Source organism: Carettochelys insculpta, chromosome 2, assembly GCF_033958435.1.
Source record: "Carettochelys insculpta isolate YL-2023 chromosome 2, ASM3395843v1, whole genome shotgun sequence".
Classification (NCBI taxonomy): Eukaryota; Metazoa; Chordata; order Testudines; family Carettochelyidae; genus Carettochelys; species Carettochelys insculpta.
Genome location: NC_134138.1, coordinates 104,625,938 through 104,647,111, shown reverse-complemented (window position 1 = coordinate 104,647,111; position 21,174 = coordinate 104,625,938). Strand labels below are relative to the sequence as shown.

The following is a 21,174-nucleotide window of genomic DNA, read 5'->3' as shown; positions in this document are numbered from 1 at the left end:
TGACAGTTTGTGTCTGTGTACAATCCTTCGACTACGATGGCGCAAGATAGCTGCAAAACCAACCGTTGATTACAAACACTAGAGGAGATGGCAGTGACTTTCCCTGATGTCCATCTCAGCTTGGTGACTAGTTGGACTGGGAAAAAAAATAAAGGATGTGTGAAGCAAATGACATGGAAATCAATCCAGCATACTGTAAATTGACTAAGACTATCTGAAAATATAATAATGCAGAGCAACCTTCAGTAGTGATAGGTGAACCTCAGAAGGTTCAGTTTAGATATTTATTCAGACATTGCAGCTCCCTTATGCACTAGACACAATGCACAACTGTACTTCTCAACCAAATCCTCTAGCAAGCCATGGCTTCTTCCTGCACTCTTGTTTAAGGAAAGAAAATTAAGTGAGAAGGTGGAGAAATCTAGTTATCTTTTGTCTCATCTGTTGCTTATTCTTTATCTTTGTGAGGAGACCAAATAATACACTCGTAACCCTTGCAAATGGGGTTTATTTTAAGGCGGGGGGTTGGTCCAGGCTGACATAACAACCTCTCCAGGGGGTGGTGTTGATTTGCAATGGACGCATCACTTTTAATCATGTGCTCCACGAAGCATAATAGTTAAAGCCTATCTGCAGAATGGCTCTGTTGCAAAAATAACACACTATTAAAAGGAAATAAAATGAGAGGGTTAAATTTATTTTCCCCAATTTTGGAATTGGAAAAGGTGCAGAAAAAGACAACAAAATGTTAAAGGGTATGGAAGCTTCCATGTGGAGGAGAGATTAATGAGACTAGGATTTTTAAACTCAGAAAAGAGATGATTAAGGGGACATAAGAGAGGTCTATAAAATCATGGGGAACATGGAGAAAGTAAACAAGGAAGTCTATGTACTCCTTCACATAAAACAACTAGGGAGCACCAAATGCAATGAGTAGGCAGCTGGTTTAAAACAAACAAAAAGAAAAAGGAAGTATTTATTCACACAACTAACAATCAACCTATGGAATTCTTTGCCAGGGAGATTGGGAAGGCCAAATGTATAGTAGGATTGAAAACAGAACTAGGTAAGTTCATGGAAGATAGGTCTGTGAATGGCTATTAGTTAGGAAGGTCAAGGATGATATTTCTAGCCTCAATGTGTCAGAAACTGGTAATGGGAAACAAGGGATGGTTCATCTAATAATTTCCTGTTCATTTTCTTTGAAACATTTGGCATTGGCCACTTTTGGAAAACAGGATACTGAGGTAAATGGATCATTTGTCTGATCATTTTGATGTTCTTAGAATAAAGCCAGAATATGATATGAAAATTTGGAAAACAGCAAATAATGAAGGCAGGTCACTGATAGAATTTTGGAGGCTTTGGTGGATAATTAATTATCTGCGCTTGAGTTCCTAGTGCAATTTTGTGGCCAATAGACCCAGAGACCTTGGACACATAAAGAGAGCTCTCTTTAGTAGGAGCAGAAAGGTAATTTCACCTCTGTATTTTGGCACTTTGCAAATGTTGCTGGAATATTGTGTCTAGCTCTGGTGCCCACTTGTCAAGAAAGATGTTGATAAATTGAGAAGATTCACAGAAGATCAAAAAAAAATTATCAAAACAGGTGTGATATGGTTAAGCTCCTTAATAAAGAGAAGGTTAAAGGGGAACTGTGTCACATGAGGAACGAGTATTTGATAATGGGCTATTCAGTCTAGCTAACAAAGTTCAAGGGAACCAACTTGCTGTCTGTGCCCTGGGCCAGGTGAGAGGGGGAAGTCCTGCACTCCTAGAGGGGGAAGAACCTTAGGCAGAAGGGAAAGGGCTGGAGCAGCCATCCTTCAGCACCAACCAGACTGCAGTGCAGCCCTTCCCAGCCCTCAGTGCAGCCTGGAGCACGCTTAGCGGTGCTCCTGCAGGCATTTAAAGGGCTTGGGGTGCCTACTTCTTATGAATCGCTGGGCCCCTGGGCACTTGCCCAGTTGCCTCCCATCAGCAGACCTCACAAAAGGTATGATGTGTTACAAGGCTAGGCACAAGACATGTTCTGAGTGAAAATAAACTGTACCCTGCATTTAAAATGCATTGAAAACATTACCTGTATCATTGGTTCACTTTTATATTTATGCTGTACATTAAACAGCTTTAAATTGATCTGGAAAGATCATTAATTGTTGGTTAGGAAGTGACAGAATTGATACTGGTGTTTGGATTTAACGTGTTTTATTTTTATTTCAGTTATCTAAAATGACATGCATTCCATTTTCTACAGGTTGGTATGAAAGCTAAACAACTCTTGCTTTTGTGTTCCTGCTACCTCTGGATTTAATTATTCATCCTATCAAAATTTTTCATAGAGAGAAACTTGTCAGCAATGCTATGCTGTTAAAGCAGCCTAAAAATGAAGATTAAAAATAAAATAAAAAACAGGTAATCAAAAGAATACTTTTCCCCCTTTGGGATAAAATAAATGTGAAATCTTCACCTGTCGAAAAGGTGCTTATTTGTCTATACCTTTCCATTCATATATCTGAATGCTAATAAAGACTTGTTACCAGGTGCACTTTTATATTTTATTTTCAAATTTTGGAATGTATCTATTTTACTATAGTCTATAAAACTCTTTTACAGCAAAAATTCATTCAGACTATTTTCTTCTTTGGCATTCCTAAGTACAGTTTGAACTTTTCTAATTTGGCACTCTCGTCTGGCAACATATGTAATCCCACATGATTTTAGTTAGCCAGATGATCATTTATTATAGGTGTACCAAAGTTTCCCATAGCTCCATGAGGTTTGTTTATGGCTAATAGAGTGGGCAAGAGTGGAAGAACTTGGTACATGAAAGCTTAGGGGTGATGGGACATGCACCCTCCCCCCACCCCACCTCCCCATGTCTAATGAGCCAGGAACAAGCCTCAGGGAAAAACTACCAAACAGGATAAGCAATGACATTGTAACAGAACAATTTGTAGATAGAGATAAGAGAAAGGGCACATACGTGCAACTATCTTGTCTGATGAGATGTTGTAAACACATAAGCAGGGTTAAAGAATAAGAAATAACAGAACCAATAACAGATCAGTAATTGACAGCTAAGGAAATACTGTAAATGGTAGTGAGTGACCTAACAGAACTGTATAATCAGACAAAAAAACTGTATATAACCCACACACAAACCAATGCAATTTCGACCTCAACAATGTCCAGGTGCCTTGGACTTGAAAAAGAACTCCCCACTCATATGCAGCTGACTGGGGTCCCCAGCTTGCCAAAGCGATGTAAGACACCACTTTCCTGTCGTCCTTTTTAAGTTAAGGGGTTTGTTAAAACTTGTCAGAGCAATAAATTGCTTGTGTGTACCAGATATCTTGTCAGCGTGTGTTGTGCTCAGAAAGCCCAGTGTTGAGCCTGAGATAACGTTTGATTGCAACAGCTGCCAGTCCCGGCTCCGAGTGTTCTGTGCTGTTATTTAGTTCTAATTTACCCCTTAATGGCTACATCTACACTAGCCCCAAACTTCGAAATGGCCACGCAAATGGCCATTTCAAAGTTTACTAATGAAGCGCTGAAATGCATATTCAGTGCCTCATTAGCATGAGGGCGGCTGCAGCACTTCGAAATTGACGTGTGGCTCGTCCTGACGGGGCTCCTTTTTGAAAGGACCCCGCCTACTTCGAAGTCCCCTTATTCCCATCAGCTCATTTGCTACACTGACTTTGGGGTTTAGAAGCATCAAGACCTAGTTTGATTCATCCTTGTTCAAATGGAAACAAAGTCTTACTTTGCTGTCTACATTCAGACAACAAGTAGGCAATGGCGGATTGCCTGAAAAGGACACGGACGGGTGATTCACTCATATGAATCTCCATATTGGAGTCTGCTTTTACACAATAAGAACAATGCAATTCCATATGGGGGAGGGACGGTATAAAGAGGAATGTGTTGGAGGGTGTTCTTTTATGTTTGTCTTCAGCCTGCCTTGGAAATTGCCTGACACACCATAAGGGAAAACAGAAAAGCTTTACTGTGTTCTAAAGACCCAAGTCAGGATAGGATCTTCTCTGACCTGATGCTTTCACCTGATACAAGGACAACTATTTAGTGTAAGAACTCACATGTAACTAACTAAATTCCTAACGGAATAGAATTAGCTGTGTGTGTGTGTGTGTGTGTGTGTGTGTGTGTGTGTGTTTTAACTTACTTTGATCTGTCTGTTTTTATTTATAACCACTTAAATGCTACTAGTTTGCTTCATAAAAATTCTTTTGTTTATAATCAGTCTCAGTATAAACTGTCATTACTTGTGCAAGCTACCACTGTATATACTTCCCTTTCTCTGAAAAAGGGAAATGAGCCTTCCTAATGAGCCCTCTCTGTGACATTTTTTTCACAGAGAGAGATGGATTTATTTGAGGTTTTGATCCCTGCTGGAGTTGGTTTCCCAGGTACTGTGCTCTATACCTGCACCTTCCAAGAGCTGTGCTTAATCACCATGTGCATTGATCTTTGGGGGAGAGCGCAGTAACTCCAACTGTGTGCCTGGGCTGGGGGAGACCAGAGGATCTGGCTCAGGAGGACATGGTTGTGGGAAAAACCAAAGAGCAAGAAGGTGGATGTCAGTGGCCTAATCAGCACACTGGGGAATATCCTAAGGGGTCTTTTTTGACTGCACCCCATCACACCATAGTAAGCAAAAATTATACTGTGAGGAACAGTCAGAGCCTGTCAAAAGCAGATGTTTGCCTGCAAGTCAGTGTCTAGGACATGAACTTGGCCCTGGTACTGTTAAAACATAAGGAACACAGAAATACATTGCACCTGGACAGTGCAAAGGCAACCCAACCTAACACATGATAAAATAGTTTGAGAAAAGTGATGAATCGTGAAATTTATCTAAAACATCAGGAGTGAAAGCACAATCACAGGCAGTGAATAGGTGTGTTTTGTCTGAAATGTCAGGAGGAAAGTATAAGGGGAGGTAACGCATGCCATTAACAAGTATGATGATACAAAAGGTGTGAATCATAGGCTGTTTGTCTCAATACATAAATATTGGGATATTTCATATTAACTCTTTATCTAGTCCAGCGAGAAGTGTTGCGATCCAGGCGCTGACTGAGCTTATCCATTGTTAAGGGGATACACACACATAGTGATTCAGTAGAATCTGCTTACAACCATTACTGCACTTCATTTAACAATAAATCTGGCTTGGTAGTTTCGTACCTTATCTGATTTCCTGGTCTTTGGGAGCTCTCCTGAAGCCTATTATATTAGAAATCTGTGCAGGACTAAGGTAACATACAGCAGGAGCATATGCACATAGCTGAAATATTACCATCATTGACAGAGCAAGAGACCTGTCAGGACACCACACTAGAGACTTCTGTACTACTACACTTGGAAGCAGCAACATGTTCTTCCATCAGCTCCGAGGTGAAGGCCTGGCCAGCCAGCTCTGCTCACTAACTCTCCGCATGCATTGCCCCTGCAGGTCCCACTGACTGCGATTCCTGACTAAGCTGACCTGCAGAGTCAGCATTCAGGTTAGAGGCAGTGCATGGATCACCCTGGTTGCACTTTTGCCTAGAAGCCGGAGAAGCAATGTCATCACTTCCAGGAAGCCATGAGAAGCCAACAAGGGAGTTTGCCACCCTGCCAATGCCTGTTCCCCCACAGCACCAGAGGGTAGGGGGAGAGGGTGGGTCCTGGGCTACTCTCATTCTGAGCACACATGGTGCCCTGGGGCATGCACACCCAGAACACACAGTACCCTTTGTACCCTCTACTAGGACATCTGTAGAGCCCCTAGGACACTCTCCCAGAGCACCCAAGACTTAGTCAAGAGTAAACAGTACAAAGCACGGACTGGTCATGGGCTATGAATTTTTGCTTACTGCCCATGACCTATTCTTTCTTTTTATTAAAAATACTTGTAACTAACAGGTAAACTTCATCATAAGCCATTTCCTCTCTCCTCCTAAGAGAACCTTTCCTTCCTTACAGAGACTCATATTGTAAATTGTGGAACACATAAACACCTACAGGTTTAAGGAATTTTTACCAGTGTTTGATTTATTTGATTTATTACTGGTCAACAGTAGTTTTCATTAACGATACTGAAATAGGTGTTATAAAGGGTAGGGGGCAGTTTGTTTTGATGTCCTCAAACAGAAACCCTCTTCTATTTACCTTTATAAGTAATTTGCCTTGAAGCCTTCCTGACTTCAAACAGAATGCTCTGAATTTTAGTGGACACCATGTCAGATTGGTGTCTGCCTGGCAAATTTTTCACTTCTAGATTCATCAGAGTTCAGTACAAGAACCACCTGTCCAATGCTGGGGTTATTATGATTATCAGTCCTGGATCTCACTGGTGTTTCTTCAGAACTCTTCTTACCATAGGAATTGGTAAGAAGACATGTATCAGTCTGAGACCCAGATGATCAAAAAAGTATCTGTCAGTGTAATGGATAGCCCTGGTGACGTCTGTCAGTTTCTCAGGATGAATTTGTGAGACAACTTTCTTGGCACTTATTAGCTATAATGAAATCCAAACAGCTTGTTAGCTCATTCACCATCTCAACTACCCTGAGTTCTTGCTTAAAGCTCAGAAGTTCAGTTTTCTCCATTATTGTGTAGATGTACATTCTCCAGTCAGTATTTCCAGTTCAGCCCAATTAAGTAATACACTTTTGGATTCCATGTGCCCTACCTTTTTAGTATGTTAGATCTAATCACTTATAGTTGAGCTAATGTTCATTATTTTTGTGCATTTCACAGATCCTGTTACACACTCAATAGCCAACATCCAATTATTATTATTTAATTAGCTAGTTCTAAACTCAGTCTGTGGTGCTGCTTCCTTTACCTCCAAGCTCTGCCCTTTCCACTTGTTTTTATCCCTGCCTCCCAAAATAAGTGAGAGGCTTTCACCAAAAGCTCTATCCTGGCATATCTTCTGTTTAGAGCAATCCTTTTTGTGGCTAGAATTTTCATGGTAGCATCATTAAATAAACCATTTCCCTTCATAGCAATTTCCCTTTATTTAGCAAGCTGAATTTAATACTCATTTCCAATTATTCACAAATGTCAAGAAACATTAGAATCTCCTTTGTCATCCTACATATTAGACACAGTCCCGTACTAATAGGTCTCAGAGATCAGCTTCCGTCTCTCTCAATAGTGACTGTTTCTGCTGATAATGGGATGCTGTATAGAAAAATTTGAATTCTGTGGCAAATTCCACAGCCCCTTGGTATGCATTTGGCCTCTTTTTGCTGATCTTGATCTGCAAGTCCAAGTCTAGCTGAGTTTCTATAAATTTGTCTGTTGTCCATTTATGCTGTGTCTTCAAGTCTTTGACCACTTCAGGACAAGTAGGGACTCTTCACTACCTCTCAGGTAGCAGCTGATCATTTCCGATTGATGGCTGCCTGGTAATCACTTATAGGACAATCACAGCCAGGCCACCCAAGTTTTCTACTGTCTATCCAGCCACCCCTTTGAGTTGTAATTTTCAGATGAGCCTTATTTGCCTTCCAGTGAGTTCTCCCTTCCCCCCACCCCGCACCACTTTATGAAGGGGAAGAAAGTAGCTTTTGTCTCAGTTGGGTTGAAACAATCTGACTTGTCTACTCTGGGGTTTGTAGGGTTATAAACCATGTGGAAATGTGTTGTAAGTGTCTTGTTTCACCCATGTTTTGTGGCTAGCCCAGTACCATAGACAGATGGCTGGCTTTCTTTGTGCTTTGTTACTCCTTCATTTCCCTTTTAAGGCAATTTTTTTCTGCTCTTATCTGTTAGCAAGATCCATGTGGGACTAAGTTTTCCTGATGTCCCTTGTCCTGGCTGGGAAACCTTCTTATCCTTGAATGTCCAGTTGCTAGTCACCTCTTTGATGCACCTTGTCATTCCAGATTTGGAAGTTTTGCAGCTGGGCTTTGCGACCTCCCCAGCCACTTTGTAGTTGATGCCCCAACGTAGATTTCATTTCTGCCTACAGGTCATCTCTCAGCCCTTTCTGAGAAGCTCCCAGCTTTTTGCTTCAATTCTTTTTACAGAGCACATGGCTCCTGTTTTAGGCCTTGTTTTATATTGTTTTGGACATCTTTGAGTTCAACAGCCACCTCCATGATTTGTTCAACCTTTCCCAAAAGAACTAACACCTCAAAATTCTTTTATTGGAACCTGTGCCTCACACCGAACACCAATATTACCCCTTTTTAACTTGCATGGTTAGCCAATATTTGGGGTCTTGTTGGTTGTTTCTGCTAGGAGAAGAAAATGATGAATGAGTCTGGTGTCTTTTTGACAGAAGTCTGCATATTTATAGAGCCTTGTTTCCCATACTAGGGACCACACAGCTGTCAGTCATGGGTAGTAGGTGAAGGCCGGGCTGGGGAGGCAAACTCTTGCCCCTTCCCTGCCTACTGGAGCCCGTTGTAGCCACTGGCCCTGGTCCTGTTCCACCACTTCCAAGACTATCATGTCCTTCCTCCATCCCAGCACTGGGCAACCCTGGATTCCTCCCAGCCTGGTGGCCCCAGCAGCAGCTGGACAGCTCGAGTCCTGGGAGCAGTGGGAGGCCCCAGTCCTGGCCTCGGCAGTCCTATCTCCATCCCTGTGTAGTACCCAGAGGCACTGAGACCTCATCTGGGATGAGTGAAGTCTCTGCTCAGCACCAGCTGGTCTTTAGCTCACATGGTACACTGCAGGGGTTTAGACCCTCTGTTCACAGGTTCTATCCCTGGTGCTAGCAACCTGGGTCTGTTGGCTTTACACCAGGCAACCATGAAGCCCTGGCCCTAGCTGTGGCCCAGCAGCCACAGTCCTAGCCACAGCCCAGGCTCTGGAAGCAGCTGTGTGGGCCCAGATCAGCAGCAGCTGGGCATCTGTGTGGTTGTGGCCCAAGCTTTGGCCCAGGCAACAATCACCTGGCCCTGAGAACAGCCATGTGGCTCCCGTTCAGTCGCAGCAGGAGCCCCAGCTTTTCCATCAGGCCAGAGCACTGTGGGCGGGGTCCCATCAATCTTTGGGAAGGCAATAGCTTCCCTTGCCTCGATTACACACCACCCATGGTGGCAAATCTTTCTTCAGCCTGCGCTATCCCTAGACAGCGCTCTTTCCTAGCCGTCTCTGAAGGCCATATAACAAGTGCCTCTCTTCCTGTCTCTTGCTTTCTGCTTCTTTTTGCCTGCTTCCTGGATGCTTCCCCAGCTCTCCTGTGTTTGCATTCAGTCTAGTCTTTGTGCAGCGGCATTTGTTATCAGCCTCCAGGGTGTTTTCCATTTTATCAGCTATCACTAAACCAATTGACCATTCATTGTTTCTTATTTAGACTCAATGGAAGGCACCCAGCAGAGACACAGACAACATGTACATGAACAGCACAAACCAAGCTAGGGTTATCCTAGAATGCCTGTAGCTGTGCTTCCAAAGGCTGTCAAGCATAGCTGCTCTTGCATTGTGTCTACATTGCCACTTGCTGTGCTAAACCTTCAGTCTTTCGGGGGTGTGAGAAAACACCCCCTGAGCAACAAAAGTTTTGGTGTCTAAATAGTGGCAGTCCTGACAGCACTTTATCACCAGGAACCACACCCCCAGAGATAAAAAAAAACCCACTGTGAATGAGGGGTGGTAGTTCTATTACTGGGAGAGCTCTCCTGTGGTGTGCAATCATGACTACACTGCAGGTGGAGCAATGCTGATGCAGCATAGATGGGACCTGCACCCGTAAGGGTGTGGTGCAGTCCTGTGTAATGGCACCTTGACCACTTCACAGAGAAAGAACAAGTCTCCTCCACAGTTTAAGCTGAGAGCAAGGCAGCTTTTAGCTGAAAGTGGAGAGGCATCTGCCTGAAGCTCCAGAGGTCCCAGGTTCAAGTCTGCCTGGGGCAATTTCATAGACAGATCTGCAGACTGAAAGAGAATGCTCTTATTGACTTAATTAATCCAACTCAATGATAGGTGGCAGCTATTTTGGAGGTAGAGGATCTCCTGCTGATATAAGGCTGTCCACACCTATGCTTATTCACAGTCCTGTGTGATGTAAGTTATACCGATATAAATGATAACGTAGATGTAGGCTAAGAGAAGGTAAAGGCTGTAACAGTACATTGTCATGACGACAGGCAATAAGAAAAGAACTAAGGGACAGTGGGGTCCACTCCCCCTTTATGTCCTCAGATGGGAAGCCATTAGAATGTTGAAGGTGTGGGAACAGTCTGGCTGGACACTGCTGCTTGGAAAGATCTCATCTCACATTCACAGAATGCATGAATACCAAGAATCTATGTGGGTGAGTAGGCCTCCCGCTGGAGCTGGGATGGGGAGCAGTTCTTTAGTATCTTTATTAGCAGGCATATAGGGATTTGTTGTTTTTTATAATATTTTCTTTGTATTACTTGCACCTCAGGAATTAAGGGATTGTTCAGAAAGGGCTTTTTGATAATGCAACTGTGGGTAATTGTGCTGTTTGTAGTGCTTGGAGAAAAAAGCAGGAGCACAGACTCTGGCCTATTTAAGCAATCTGGCTTTCTGAAAATAGCTCAATGTAAACTAGGAACTTAGCAGCCTAGAAAAACACAAGAAATGCAATGGCTAGGAAGCCGGAAACCATAGCGTGGATGGCTTTGGTAAACCACAGAGAATACAGGCACAGCTGCCCTGAACTGTGAAAATAGTATGGAAAGATATTTTAGGAAATAAGATGTAGGCAGTTTGTTCCTTAGCAAATCCAGACTCCTTCTGGAAGAAGGAGATTTTGCAGTGATATTATTTCAGAGAATGAACAGGATATGATATTTGAATACTAAACACAATAAATTAAATAGACACTCAGTAATCTGAAACTCTGTGAATGTGAGATTACATAAAAGAAAGTGTGGTACAGAAATCTGCTCTATACTTTCAGTGTGTGTGTCTGTGCCACATTTGTTCATGAGCTCCTCTTAAACCGTAAGAGGTACGACCACCAAATTTGGTAAGCAGCTTCATCTTACCCTAACTTAAACTAAGGTGAGGGACTGGTTGTGCCTGGATGGTGGGAAATGCCTGAAATCCTAAGACTGCCAAGAACATGGGAAGGGAGGAGAATCGAGAGGAGAAATAACACACTTCAGACTCACCACTGGGGACAGCAAGCACAGGGAATAGTCAGACTGCAGAGTGGCCACTGGTGGCAGCTGCAGCAGAAAAGCAATGGTCATGTGGAAACAGGGATCTCCACCTTGCCAGTACAGGTAAGTGCCCCTCTACCCCAACCTCCCTCCCTGTCACTTGGCCACAGCACTGCGCAGATGAGGTCTGCTGCCCCCCCACAACTCCCCCCACCAGATGCTGTGGCCGCAAATTCCCCTGCTCCCTCACCAGCTCAGGCTGGGGCTGGGAAAAAAGAGCTACAGCCCTGGTTCCCAGCCCCCACACAGCTGCTGTGATGGGGAATGGGAAAAAAGCTGCAGCGTCAGCTCTGGCCCTATCACTGACACTAAGCCAGGGCAAAACATCAAGACTGTGGTCCCGCCCATGCCCCCTGCTCCTGTTCTTACAGTTTTTTCCCCCAGCCCAGCAGGAGTGAGGTGGAACAGGGGGGAAACCTTACTTCCCTTAACTGCCGAACCAATGCCAGTCTGCTAGTCATAAATTTGCTAGTATTTCTTATAAGCTTGCTTCTCATATTGCAGTGTGGAAAACCAGTTAATAGCCATAGCAAAAGCTATTAAAAAGCATTATCAGTGTTGTGCTTTATGGAATGAAAACACCCATCCGAACCTTTCTTCAAAGAACATGCCACCCGTTCAAAAATAAAATTAAGCAGTACGTTAGAGCCCCAGTCTTGCAAACAATTAACTACATGCACTTCTTGATGCAGATATGAATCCCTTGGACTTAAACAGGAAAACTCCTATGTGCAATGACAGCAAATGCTTCAGTGTTTCCTGGATCAATGCCAATTTTAAATTTGTGCTGATGTCTGAGAACTTCCTTGGAATAAGTCTGGATCTACTGCCCAGTAAAGTTCATACCTTATTTTTTCCCAGTAGTTCACTTTGTGCTGTTTTGTAATCAGAACCCAAGTTACTTGACGTCAGTTTATTTTTCTCATCCAGAAGTTCCTGAATTTCTTTCACCTCGGCTGTCAGTCTTCTATTCTCTCTTTCCAGACCTTGCTTTTCTTTTTCAAGTATCTCTCTCTTTCCCCATTCAGAGGTGTTCTCTGACTGTAGCCTCTCCAGCTGAAAATGAGAAAAAACATATTTGTAAAATCTGCTTCTCAGTGAGGTTGCATGCACACACTAGAAAAACTAAGTTGATACATAATTTAACCTGGTTGTTCGGGATGCATTAACGTTTAAAGAATGTGAACATGAAAAAGAAAAACGTGCAAGTGAATCTAGAGTTCTTTATTTTTCAGAAGTTTTATGCATTCAGAAAGCACAAGTCAGACTTCAAAAGGGTCAGTGTTAACCACTCTCAGTTATGTTTTTAACTTGTTCTATTCCCTATTGTGTGTGTGTGTGTGTGTGTGTGTGTGTGTGTAAATGGTCTTAAAAATCAGGAAAAAGGTATTTTTGTACACTACAGTCATAAGAGACTGTTTTACATGCAATTTCCTTAATATCAGAGCACCCCAGGAGGGGGGAAAAAACACTTTGCATCATATAGTACACCTTCTTTAAATTTTAAAGGAATGGAAAGAAGTGTTTTGGAATTAGGCAGTTAAAGGAAGAACATAAACAAATTTGTTATTGTTACTCAGTTAAGGACCTTCTTGAATTCTGGGGTGATTGTCAAATTTCAGCTGAGGTGCAGACAAACCATGTGACATTGTGAAAAAGTAATAATGCACCTTGAATATTATGTCAATGCAGTCCATTATTACTTGCCGATGATTTTCTGCTGTCAGCTCACCAGGGCTAAGAGCAGGGGTTCAGGACTTACATTGGCTGTCAGGACTGACATCAGGGGCTCCTGCTTTCAGCACCAGGAATCCCCCATCAGCCCTGTGCAAGGCACTACCGTGGTCAAAATTACACAGGAAGCCTAATACTGCATAGCCTGTAATTTTTGCAACATCACCAATTTAGTAGGGCCTTATATTCAATGGGTTCTTTTGTTACTACTGCAGCACTCACAAGATAATTCTTCAACACTTGGCTTTCTTGGATAAGTTTTAAATGGTAACTTCATTACTAGAACCAGCTGCCTTGAATGGTAGAGCCAGCCTTGCTCCTGGGCTCCAGACCCCTCATTCTGCTCAGCATCTCACCAGTAGCTCAGGCCTTCTGTTCTTTAGCTGCAGTTTGTTCCCAAGGTCTCTAGGCTGAAGGGAGCTGGGGTAGAGTCCCTCACCCCAGTCACCTGGGGCAAGGGGCATCTAAACACTTCTTATAGGAACTCTTCACCTCCCTTGCTGTCTGTGGCATCACTTATGTTCTTGCTTTGTTCCCTAACTCACTCTCCCCTTCTCTGTTCTCACCACACCCATCTCCTCTTCTGCTCTCCTCCCCTATGCCCCGCAGGGGAAGCCTTTTAAACAGTCCTGTGGCAGCCTCAAGTGAGCTCAGCTGGCCCTCATTGGTTTGTTGCAACCCCCTCTTTGGCTGCTTCCCCAGATCAACTGCTCCTCACTAGCTGGAGGTATTTCTCTGTTCATTAGCCAGGTCTTGCCTCTCTCCCTTTTGCCGCAAGTTCTCTGGTCTGACCCTGTCACTCTGGGTATCCAGAGGAACTTGTTTCTTTGCTTAGTAATTTGTATTGGGATGAGAATACAGCTTTTTGCAATGCAACTTAGAAAATGTCACTACTTTAGTTCAAGGGAGTCAGGCTCTTTGAATGCTGGTCAGTACATTACTAAGAGGAAAGCAATAAAGTATCAACAACAACAAAAAAGCCAGTTAACTGAGTGATGGAGAACGAACACCCAAAAAGTGTTTTTATTTACCCAAAGAAAAGTAGATGGAGGTTATGTCAAGGGTTTATCAAATGCTCTCAGTATTTTAAAGGAAAAGCAGTGGTCAAATGAATTGATTTTTGTACCAGAAATCAGATAACAGCACTTATCAAAAGCTTTAAATAGGTTAGAAATGGTCAAAATGAGAACCCAGCTGCTTGAGCCAAGGAGAAGGGCAGGAGGAGAATTCTATCAACAGCAGCAGAAAAGTTGTAAATAAAATAACACGAACTTGGTTACTTGCAGTTTTGTGAAGACCAGAACCAATTATTTGATAAAATTATATGCTCTGACAACTGTGAAAGGCTATATGGTATTGCTAGCTTTTACCGCAGAGAAAGGCTGTACAAGCCAACAAGGTTTTCGAAAGAAATCAAACAGTCTTCTTACTTTAGATTTACTCTTTGAAGGTCCTGATGGGTTTTATTTTAAAATCCCTATGTGCCAAACAGTAAAAAACAATCACAGTCAAGGGAGAATGCTGTAGCAGAGGAAGGCATTCACAGCATCAGAGACACAATAATTCAGAAACTTTTAGTCTCAGGCATGGTATTACCTGGGGCAAATCAAGTTGCAGGCTCGTCCCCCTCTCAAATATAAAAAGTAATTAGTAACTATACAAGCACATTAAGATAAGAGCTGGATTACTCATGGATTTCATAGGTTTTTCCATCTGTCTCCCCCAGAAGTCTCAGTCCTACAAATACTTACAAATGTGATTTATTTTACTCTACAAAGTAGACCCCTATTCAGAGGTCAGTAGTAATGTCTTGACCTTCTGACTGAACATGTACATACACCACTAAACCTACCATATCAGTTGGCACTATTTAACTATTTCCTGCAATCAGACCCAAGTGGTCAGACTTCTGTTTCCTTGTGGAATTTCATTAAAGTCAATGACTGACCAGACTAACAGTCTGCTTGGTGCCATTGCAGGATCATGTCATGTCTCTATAGTTACCACAGAGAGCTAAAAGACTAAATGGTCATAGGCACTGATCACTGTCTCCTTTGTACAGTAAAAGCTTTGTTATCTCACATGTTGGGAGAAGAGGGCACATTGGCTAGTAAAAAATTCTGCTTCACCAAGAGTTCAGAGGTGAGAGGGGGCTGCAGGCCGAGGAAAGCTGATAGGATGTTGGAGAGGGTACAGGCTCTAGCCTTGGGATGCAGGCTCCACAATGAGGCCAGAAATAAGGGGTTCAGAGTGTGGGAGGGAAATCTGGGCTGGGGCACAAGGTTGGGTGAAGGAAGGGGTGAGGGTCCTGGCCGGGATTTTAGGCTCTGGGGTGAGGCTGAGGCTCCAGATTGGAACTGAGGGTTCAGAATACGGGACAGGATGTGGGGGGGGTCACATTCTGGAAGGGCAGTTTGGTGTGCAAGAAGAAGGCTCAGAGCAAGGAGTTGGGATACAGGAGGGGTTTTGAGGTGCTGGGTCCAGATGGTGCTCACCTTGGGTGGCTCTCCACACACAGCCACATGTCCTTATTGCTGCCAGGTAGATGTTTGGCCAGGCAGCTCTGTATGGTGCCTCTGCCAACAGGTATCACCCCTGAACTTCTCATTGGCTTATTGGACATATTGCTGCTTCTGGGGAGCCACACGGAGCCAGGCAGGGAGCCTGATGAGCCCACACCAACTGTACTATAAACCAAACTTTCAATGCAGCACAAAAATCCTGATTTATACAGCTTTCTGGTTGGTATAGGGCTAGGTAATACAGCTTTTACTATACAAGTAGTCCCTTTGTTCCAGGGTATAGGGATCTGGCAGAACAACTTGTACTGAAACTCCATATCCTATGTGTCGTTGTGGCTAACTGGTGCACCTTTATCAGAACTAGAGGGAGACTGAAACAATGTGTAACATATTTTTAAAAATTTAAGAGGTCAACATCATACTATGGGCTCCAAAGAAGATGTAAAAAGTTCTGGTTCTGAACTCATGGTGAGGAATGCTCATTGTGGTCATTGTGGTGATAAAGCATTTTTCATAAGATACAGAGTAACAGCAGATGGGGATCACCTGTACAGATGTGTATAGTTTTACTTTTAAATGACTCCTTCTCTTTCTCCTTGGCAACCTCCTTAGGGCTGCACTATCAGTTATATGCACATTTGCCCTTTGGAGTATGTCTACACAGCAAAGAAATGTCTGTAGGGTTAAAGCTTTTTCACGGCTCTTGTAGATTTATGGCAGGGGTTAGGAACTTCCAGGGCATGGGTCACGTGCAGGTCCTCAGGGATAGTAGTGTCTGGCCATCAGATGATTTGTTCACCTGATCACCCTCAGGCATGGCTGCTTGCAGCTCCCAGTGGCCGTAGTTCACCATTCCTGGCCAATGAGATGTGTGGGAAGTGGTGGACCAGCCCTCACCACTTCCTGCAGCTCCCATTGGCCAGGAACAGCTAACCGAGGCCAGGTAATACTTATGATGCACAAGTTTTTGTCTTTTGTTTTCGACTATTTTGAATTGGGCTTTTTAAAATACTTCAGTTATTAGCTATGCTTATGAATGCAGGTTCTGTGTTTAGCTTAGAGACCAGCACATTTGTAATTCATATTTGTAATCATATTTGATTAACAACAAACTGGAAAAGCAGTTTTCATTTAAAATTAATGAATAGAAGACAGTTAATGCTTCACAGGTAACATGTGTTATTTAAATATATCATACGGTGGTAACAGAAATCTCTGAGCCTTCCCCACTGTCTCCTGGACTGGAATAATGTGCATATAAGGAGGCACAGAGGACTTACTGATGTGCAACCTATAGAATCATAGAACACTAGAACTGGACGGGACCTCAAGAAATCGTTGTGTACAGTTCCCTGCCCTCTTGGCAGGACCAAACAGCATCTAGATCATCCCTGATAGGTGTATCTAACCTGCTGTTAAATATCTCCAGCAATGGAGATTCCACAATCTCCCTAGGTAACTTATTCCAGTGTTTGACCACCCTGACAGTTAGGAAGTTTTTCCTAATGTCTAATCTAAACCTCCTTTGCTGCAGTTCAAGCCCACTGCTCCTTGTCCTGTCCTCAGAGGCCAAGGAGAACAATTTTTCTCCCTCCTCCTTGTAACCCTCCTTGAGGTACTTGAAAACTGCTATCATGTCCCCTCTAAGTCTACTCTTTTCTAAACTAAAAAAACCAGTTCTTTCAGTCTTCCCTCATAGCTCATGTTCTCTAGACCTTTAATCATTCTTGTTCTAGTCTGTAAAAAGCTACCCCCCCAAAAAAAAAAAGCTGCAAGGAAAACTATTTGGCGGTTTAGTTGTATTTACATTTGGCAATGAGGTAGCTCACTCCCACTTGTACCTAACACATGTCCTTCACTGTTTATGGTTCACACAGCAGTACCAGATCAACACCATATCAGCACTATCATTTTTTTACTATAAACTCCATTTGCCTGACTAGCCTCCTGAATCTGCAGCACTACAGATGGCCTGGTATTGCATGGTTCTGTACCATTCCTGCATGCTTCCAGACTCTTTCCTTCTTCTTCCCCTTTTATTTTTCCTTCTTCTTAAGGAAATAACCCAGATAAATTCAACTACTTATCTTACAAGTTAATTTCATTTATTGGACCCAACGTAGCATTAAAACATACCATAATGTCTACCTGATCCCTCATAACAGTAGTACTGCTTAAATGCCAGCAAACAGAGACCTGGATGTGCTGTTTACAATTAGTATAACATTTAATATGGAGTAAATAGAAGTACTGAACTTTAGTGGTACAAATAACTTTCAGAGCTCTCTATGCAATAGCATTCTATGAAAAGATTATTCTTATGATGCCATGTTATGTTAACCCCCTTTTCAAATAAGAAGTAAAGAAATCCACATATGAGAGTCATCGTTCCATACACTTAAAAATATTAATTTTCATCATCACAAGAGCTCTTCTATGTCCTTTCTCAAGACCTGTGGATCAACACTATTATCTCACTTCTCAGTTACTGCAATCTCCTTTGGCCTTGACAAATGCAGTCTTGCCACAACCGTACCCTTTCAGAATGCTGCCACAAAGGTCATTTTCTTAGACTGTCACTTTGACATGTCACCTCCTGAATGGGCTGCCCCTCTCCATATCATCAAAGATAATCTGCATCTTCAGGGCCAAACCCCACCCTAGTTATCTCTCAGTCACTCCTATGGATTTGTCATGTCAATGCTTACTACAGTCAGCCCATGATGTATCTACTCACTACTTACAAACTTTTTCAGAAACACTTGGCACTTTCTGCCACATTGCCCTGCTTGTTTAGCGCATGATTCCTGTAAACCACAGCAAAACTACTACACTAGCCACCTTCAGCTACTTCCCATAGTTGGTTTCAAAACTCTCCTTTGCCTTGTGGTGCACACAAATACCCTGGCAACATTTAGACTACAAGTGTTCAGAGACAAGTATTTATCAGGTTGCATTTTTGTCTTTTGCTCCCCCTTCTGTCTATTTATAGTCATCTTTTGTCTCTTGCCACATTTAGATTGAAAGTTCCTTGGAATATTTTTTGCTTTGTGTTTGTATAGTACTTAGACTACTGTTCCATGGCTGGGGCTTCTAGATGAGATGATAAGACAAATAATATATAATACTGGGAAAATATGGCTGTGTCTAGACTAAATTTTGAGGAGTAAAGGGACTTCAATGTAGCGTGGGCACTTCAAAGTACCCATAGCTGACCCGTGGCTACACGCAAGCTGGCACCTCAAAGTTTCAGACTTCGAAGTTGCTGCGGGGGAGATTTTAACTAATGAAGTGCTGCATATGCACCACAGCACGTCATTAGTAATCTCCTGACACCTTAATTACCATTCTCCCTTCGAAGCTGAGAGCTAGTTCAGACACCACCTATGGGATTTATATTCGTAGTGTGACCTCCAAGTAAAATATTTGCACACAATGTGACATCATCATTGCATCTGCTTGTGCTCCAAAATATATATTTATCTATAAGGTGCCACAAGACTTCTCTTTTTTGCAGCCACAGACTAACTCGGCTACCCCTCTGATATTTGCCCACACATCCTCTTTCACCTTTTGATCCTACCATTAGCACTGTTCATGTCACATTTAGACAACAGTAGATGAAATGCAGATATAAGCAAATGTCAGGAACATCTGCAATTAAGTTAGGAAGAGCAACACAAATCTGATATGGATTTCATATCTCTTTGGGTTGAAAATCTTGCAAGATCATTCTCTGTCATAAACCATCTGGATCAATTTTCAGACCAGCTGCAAGTGCCATAAAAAGAGTGTCTCTTTATTTTGTGCTTCACTTTCAAGGGAAAATTAAATGCAGTAGTCCTGACAATTTTAAAAATTAACCAGAAACTATCTGAAAACAAGCAAAAGGTTCAGGTTTAGAATTAATAGTGGGCAAAGATATTTACTGGTTCTTGCATTGTCCGTACAAATTCACCAATTCCTGTCTTCCACTTGTGAGCTATAGTTGTTTTTTGGGAAAAGGAAATATCTTGTAACTGTCTTGTCAGTTTCACAATGGGAGCTGTAAAACTGATAAGAAAGCAGGGCAGTGAAAGCACTGCTGCTCCCTCGTGTCCCCCACTCCAGCCCCCACCAATTCAATATCATTTGTCTTTGCATAGTCTGCAAGTAACCCTAAAGTGATTTAGAACTTGTGTATTTAAGTAAGTCCTTGCTGAACCCAACAAAAATAAGACTTGGGCAACCTGACTCAAATAACTGCAGAAGTGATTTAATTTGAACAGATCAACACTGAAAAGTTAAAAATCCATAACATTCTTTTACTGTTAAAAACAGCTCCACAGCCATTTCGATGCACTTAAAATACAAAGAATGAAAGTACATTTTAAACACTAATTTTGATTTGATTGCAAAACCTAATTTTGCAATCCTAACTTTATACACAGTACATGAAAGTCATTTAGTGTCTGCATCTTAAAGGAAGGAGTATACTCTGCTTAATCCCAAAGCAGCAACAGGTTAGTTTCAACAATGGGCTGTTAATCATTTTGAGTTTAGAATAAACTATAAACAGTTGTAAAGCACCCTGCAGAAGTCGAGTCCTCAGGGCCCCATGCTATTCCAATCCAGCAGTCAGACCCACAACAAAGGGTGGAAAATTGAGAATACCCACACTGTATTCATTTCATATTATGATGTTTGGTGGGGAGGAGAAGAAATATTTCCATCTATCAAAAATAAGTAGATATTCTGGGACTCACAAAAGCTGCAGGTATCTTGGTTCTGTTTACAGTCACAGCTATACGCAACATTAGCTTGGCAGTAGATTACTCATGAATTGCCAGAGCAATCATCAGAGCACAAGAATTGTGTTTGCATTGAGACTGGTGTAATTGGGTTTCCCAAACCTGTTGTCAATCATTTTGGCAACATAACAAGCCACTGAGACTGAACCTAGTTTGCACAGTACTGTAACACTCTTCCCCACTCCTCTTTGATATTCTTAGGATTTTCTGCTTTTTATTTTCTAACACTGAAACTAATGGCAAGACTAATCCCCTTGCAGATAAAGCTGGGAAATCAAACTAATCAAAATGTTTAAAATATAACAAAGAGTTTCTAAAGAGCATTCCGTTTTACCAATAATATTCCGGTTTTTAATTATGAAAACTGCATTATGCAAATATCATTCAGAAACACACATATTCAAATAAGGAAAGGTTTTAACACAGAGATCCTGTACTTCATATGGTAGACTATAATAGTGAAGGACTTAAGCTATTAATTCAGGACATTAGTAATGAGAACTATGGACCATGGCATGAAAGATTTGCCACTATAAACTCTGAAGCTGATTTACAAGAATAATTAAGGAAGGGAAAAACAGGATTTGTATGTTTCTCTATTAAAAGATAAAGAGAAAGAATCTTTCTTGAAACATACTTCTCTGTTAAGTAATGGTTTCAACAGAAGAGAAGATATTAAACTATTGTGCTGAAAAAGAAACTTTCCCAGCCACACTTAATTTGAAAAGCAAATCGAAAAAAATACCCACTAAAAGGTAAGAACTATTGATAATTTAATAGTTTCACAGAGCTTTTACTAAGAAAGAATATAAAGTTTTGCTGTTCCAGATACAATTTAGCACCAAAGCTGTTGCATTCCTAAGTAGGGTTGGGTATTTGACTAGTTCAAAACTATTGGCCACTTGAGTGATCAAACATTGTCAAATAAAGTAAAAGGTTGTCAAATATTTTAAAGCATTA

At 42.0% G+C, this 21,174-nt stretch overlaps 1 protein-coding gene across 2 annotated transcripts in view; it reads right to left on the bottom strand.

The window, feature by feature from the left end:
- CCDC102B (coiled-coil domain containing 102B) overlaps positions 1 to 21,174 on the bottom strand; it is a 306,869-nt gene that overhangs the window by 172,753 nt on the left and 112,942 nt on the right. For both annotated transcript variants that reach the window (XM_074985854.1, XM_074985855.1), the window contains exon 5: positions 12,015 to 12,224. In XM_074985854.1, the coding sequence (XP_074841955.1) occupies positions 12,015 to 12,224 (210 nt within the window). The remainder of the gene's footprint in view (positions 1 to 12,014; positions 12,225 to 21,174) is intronic.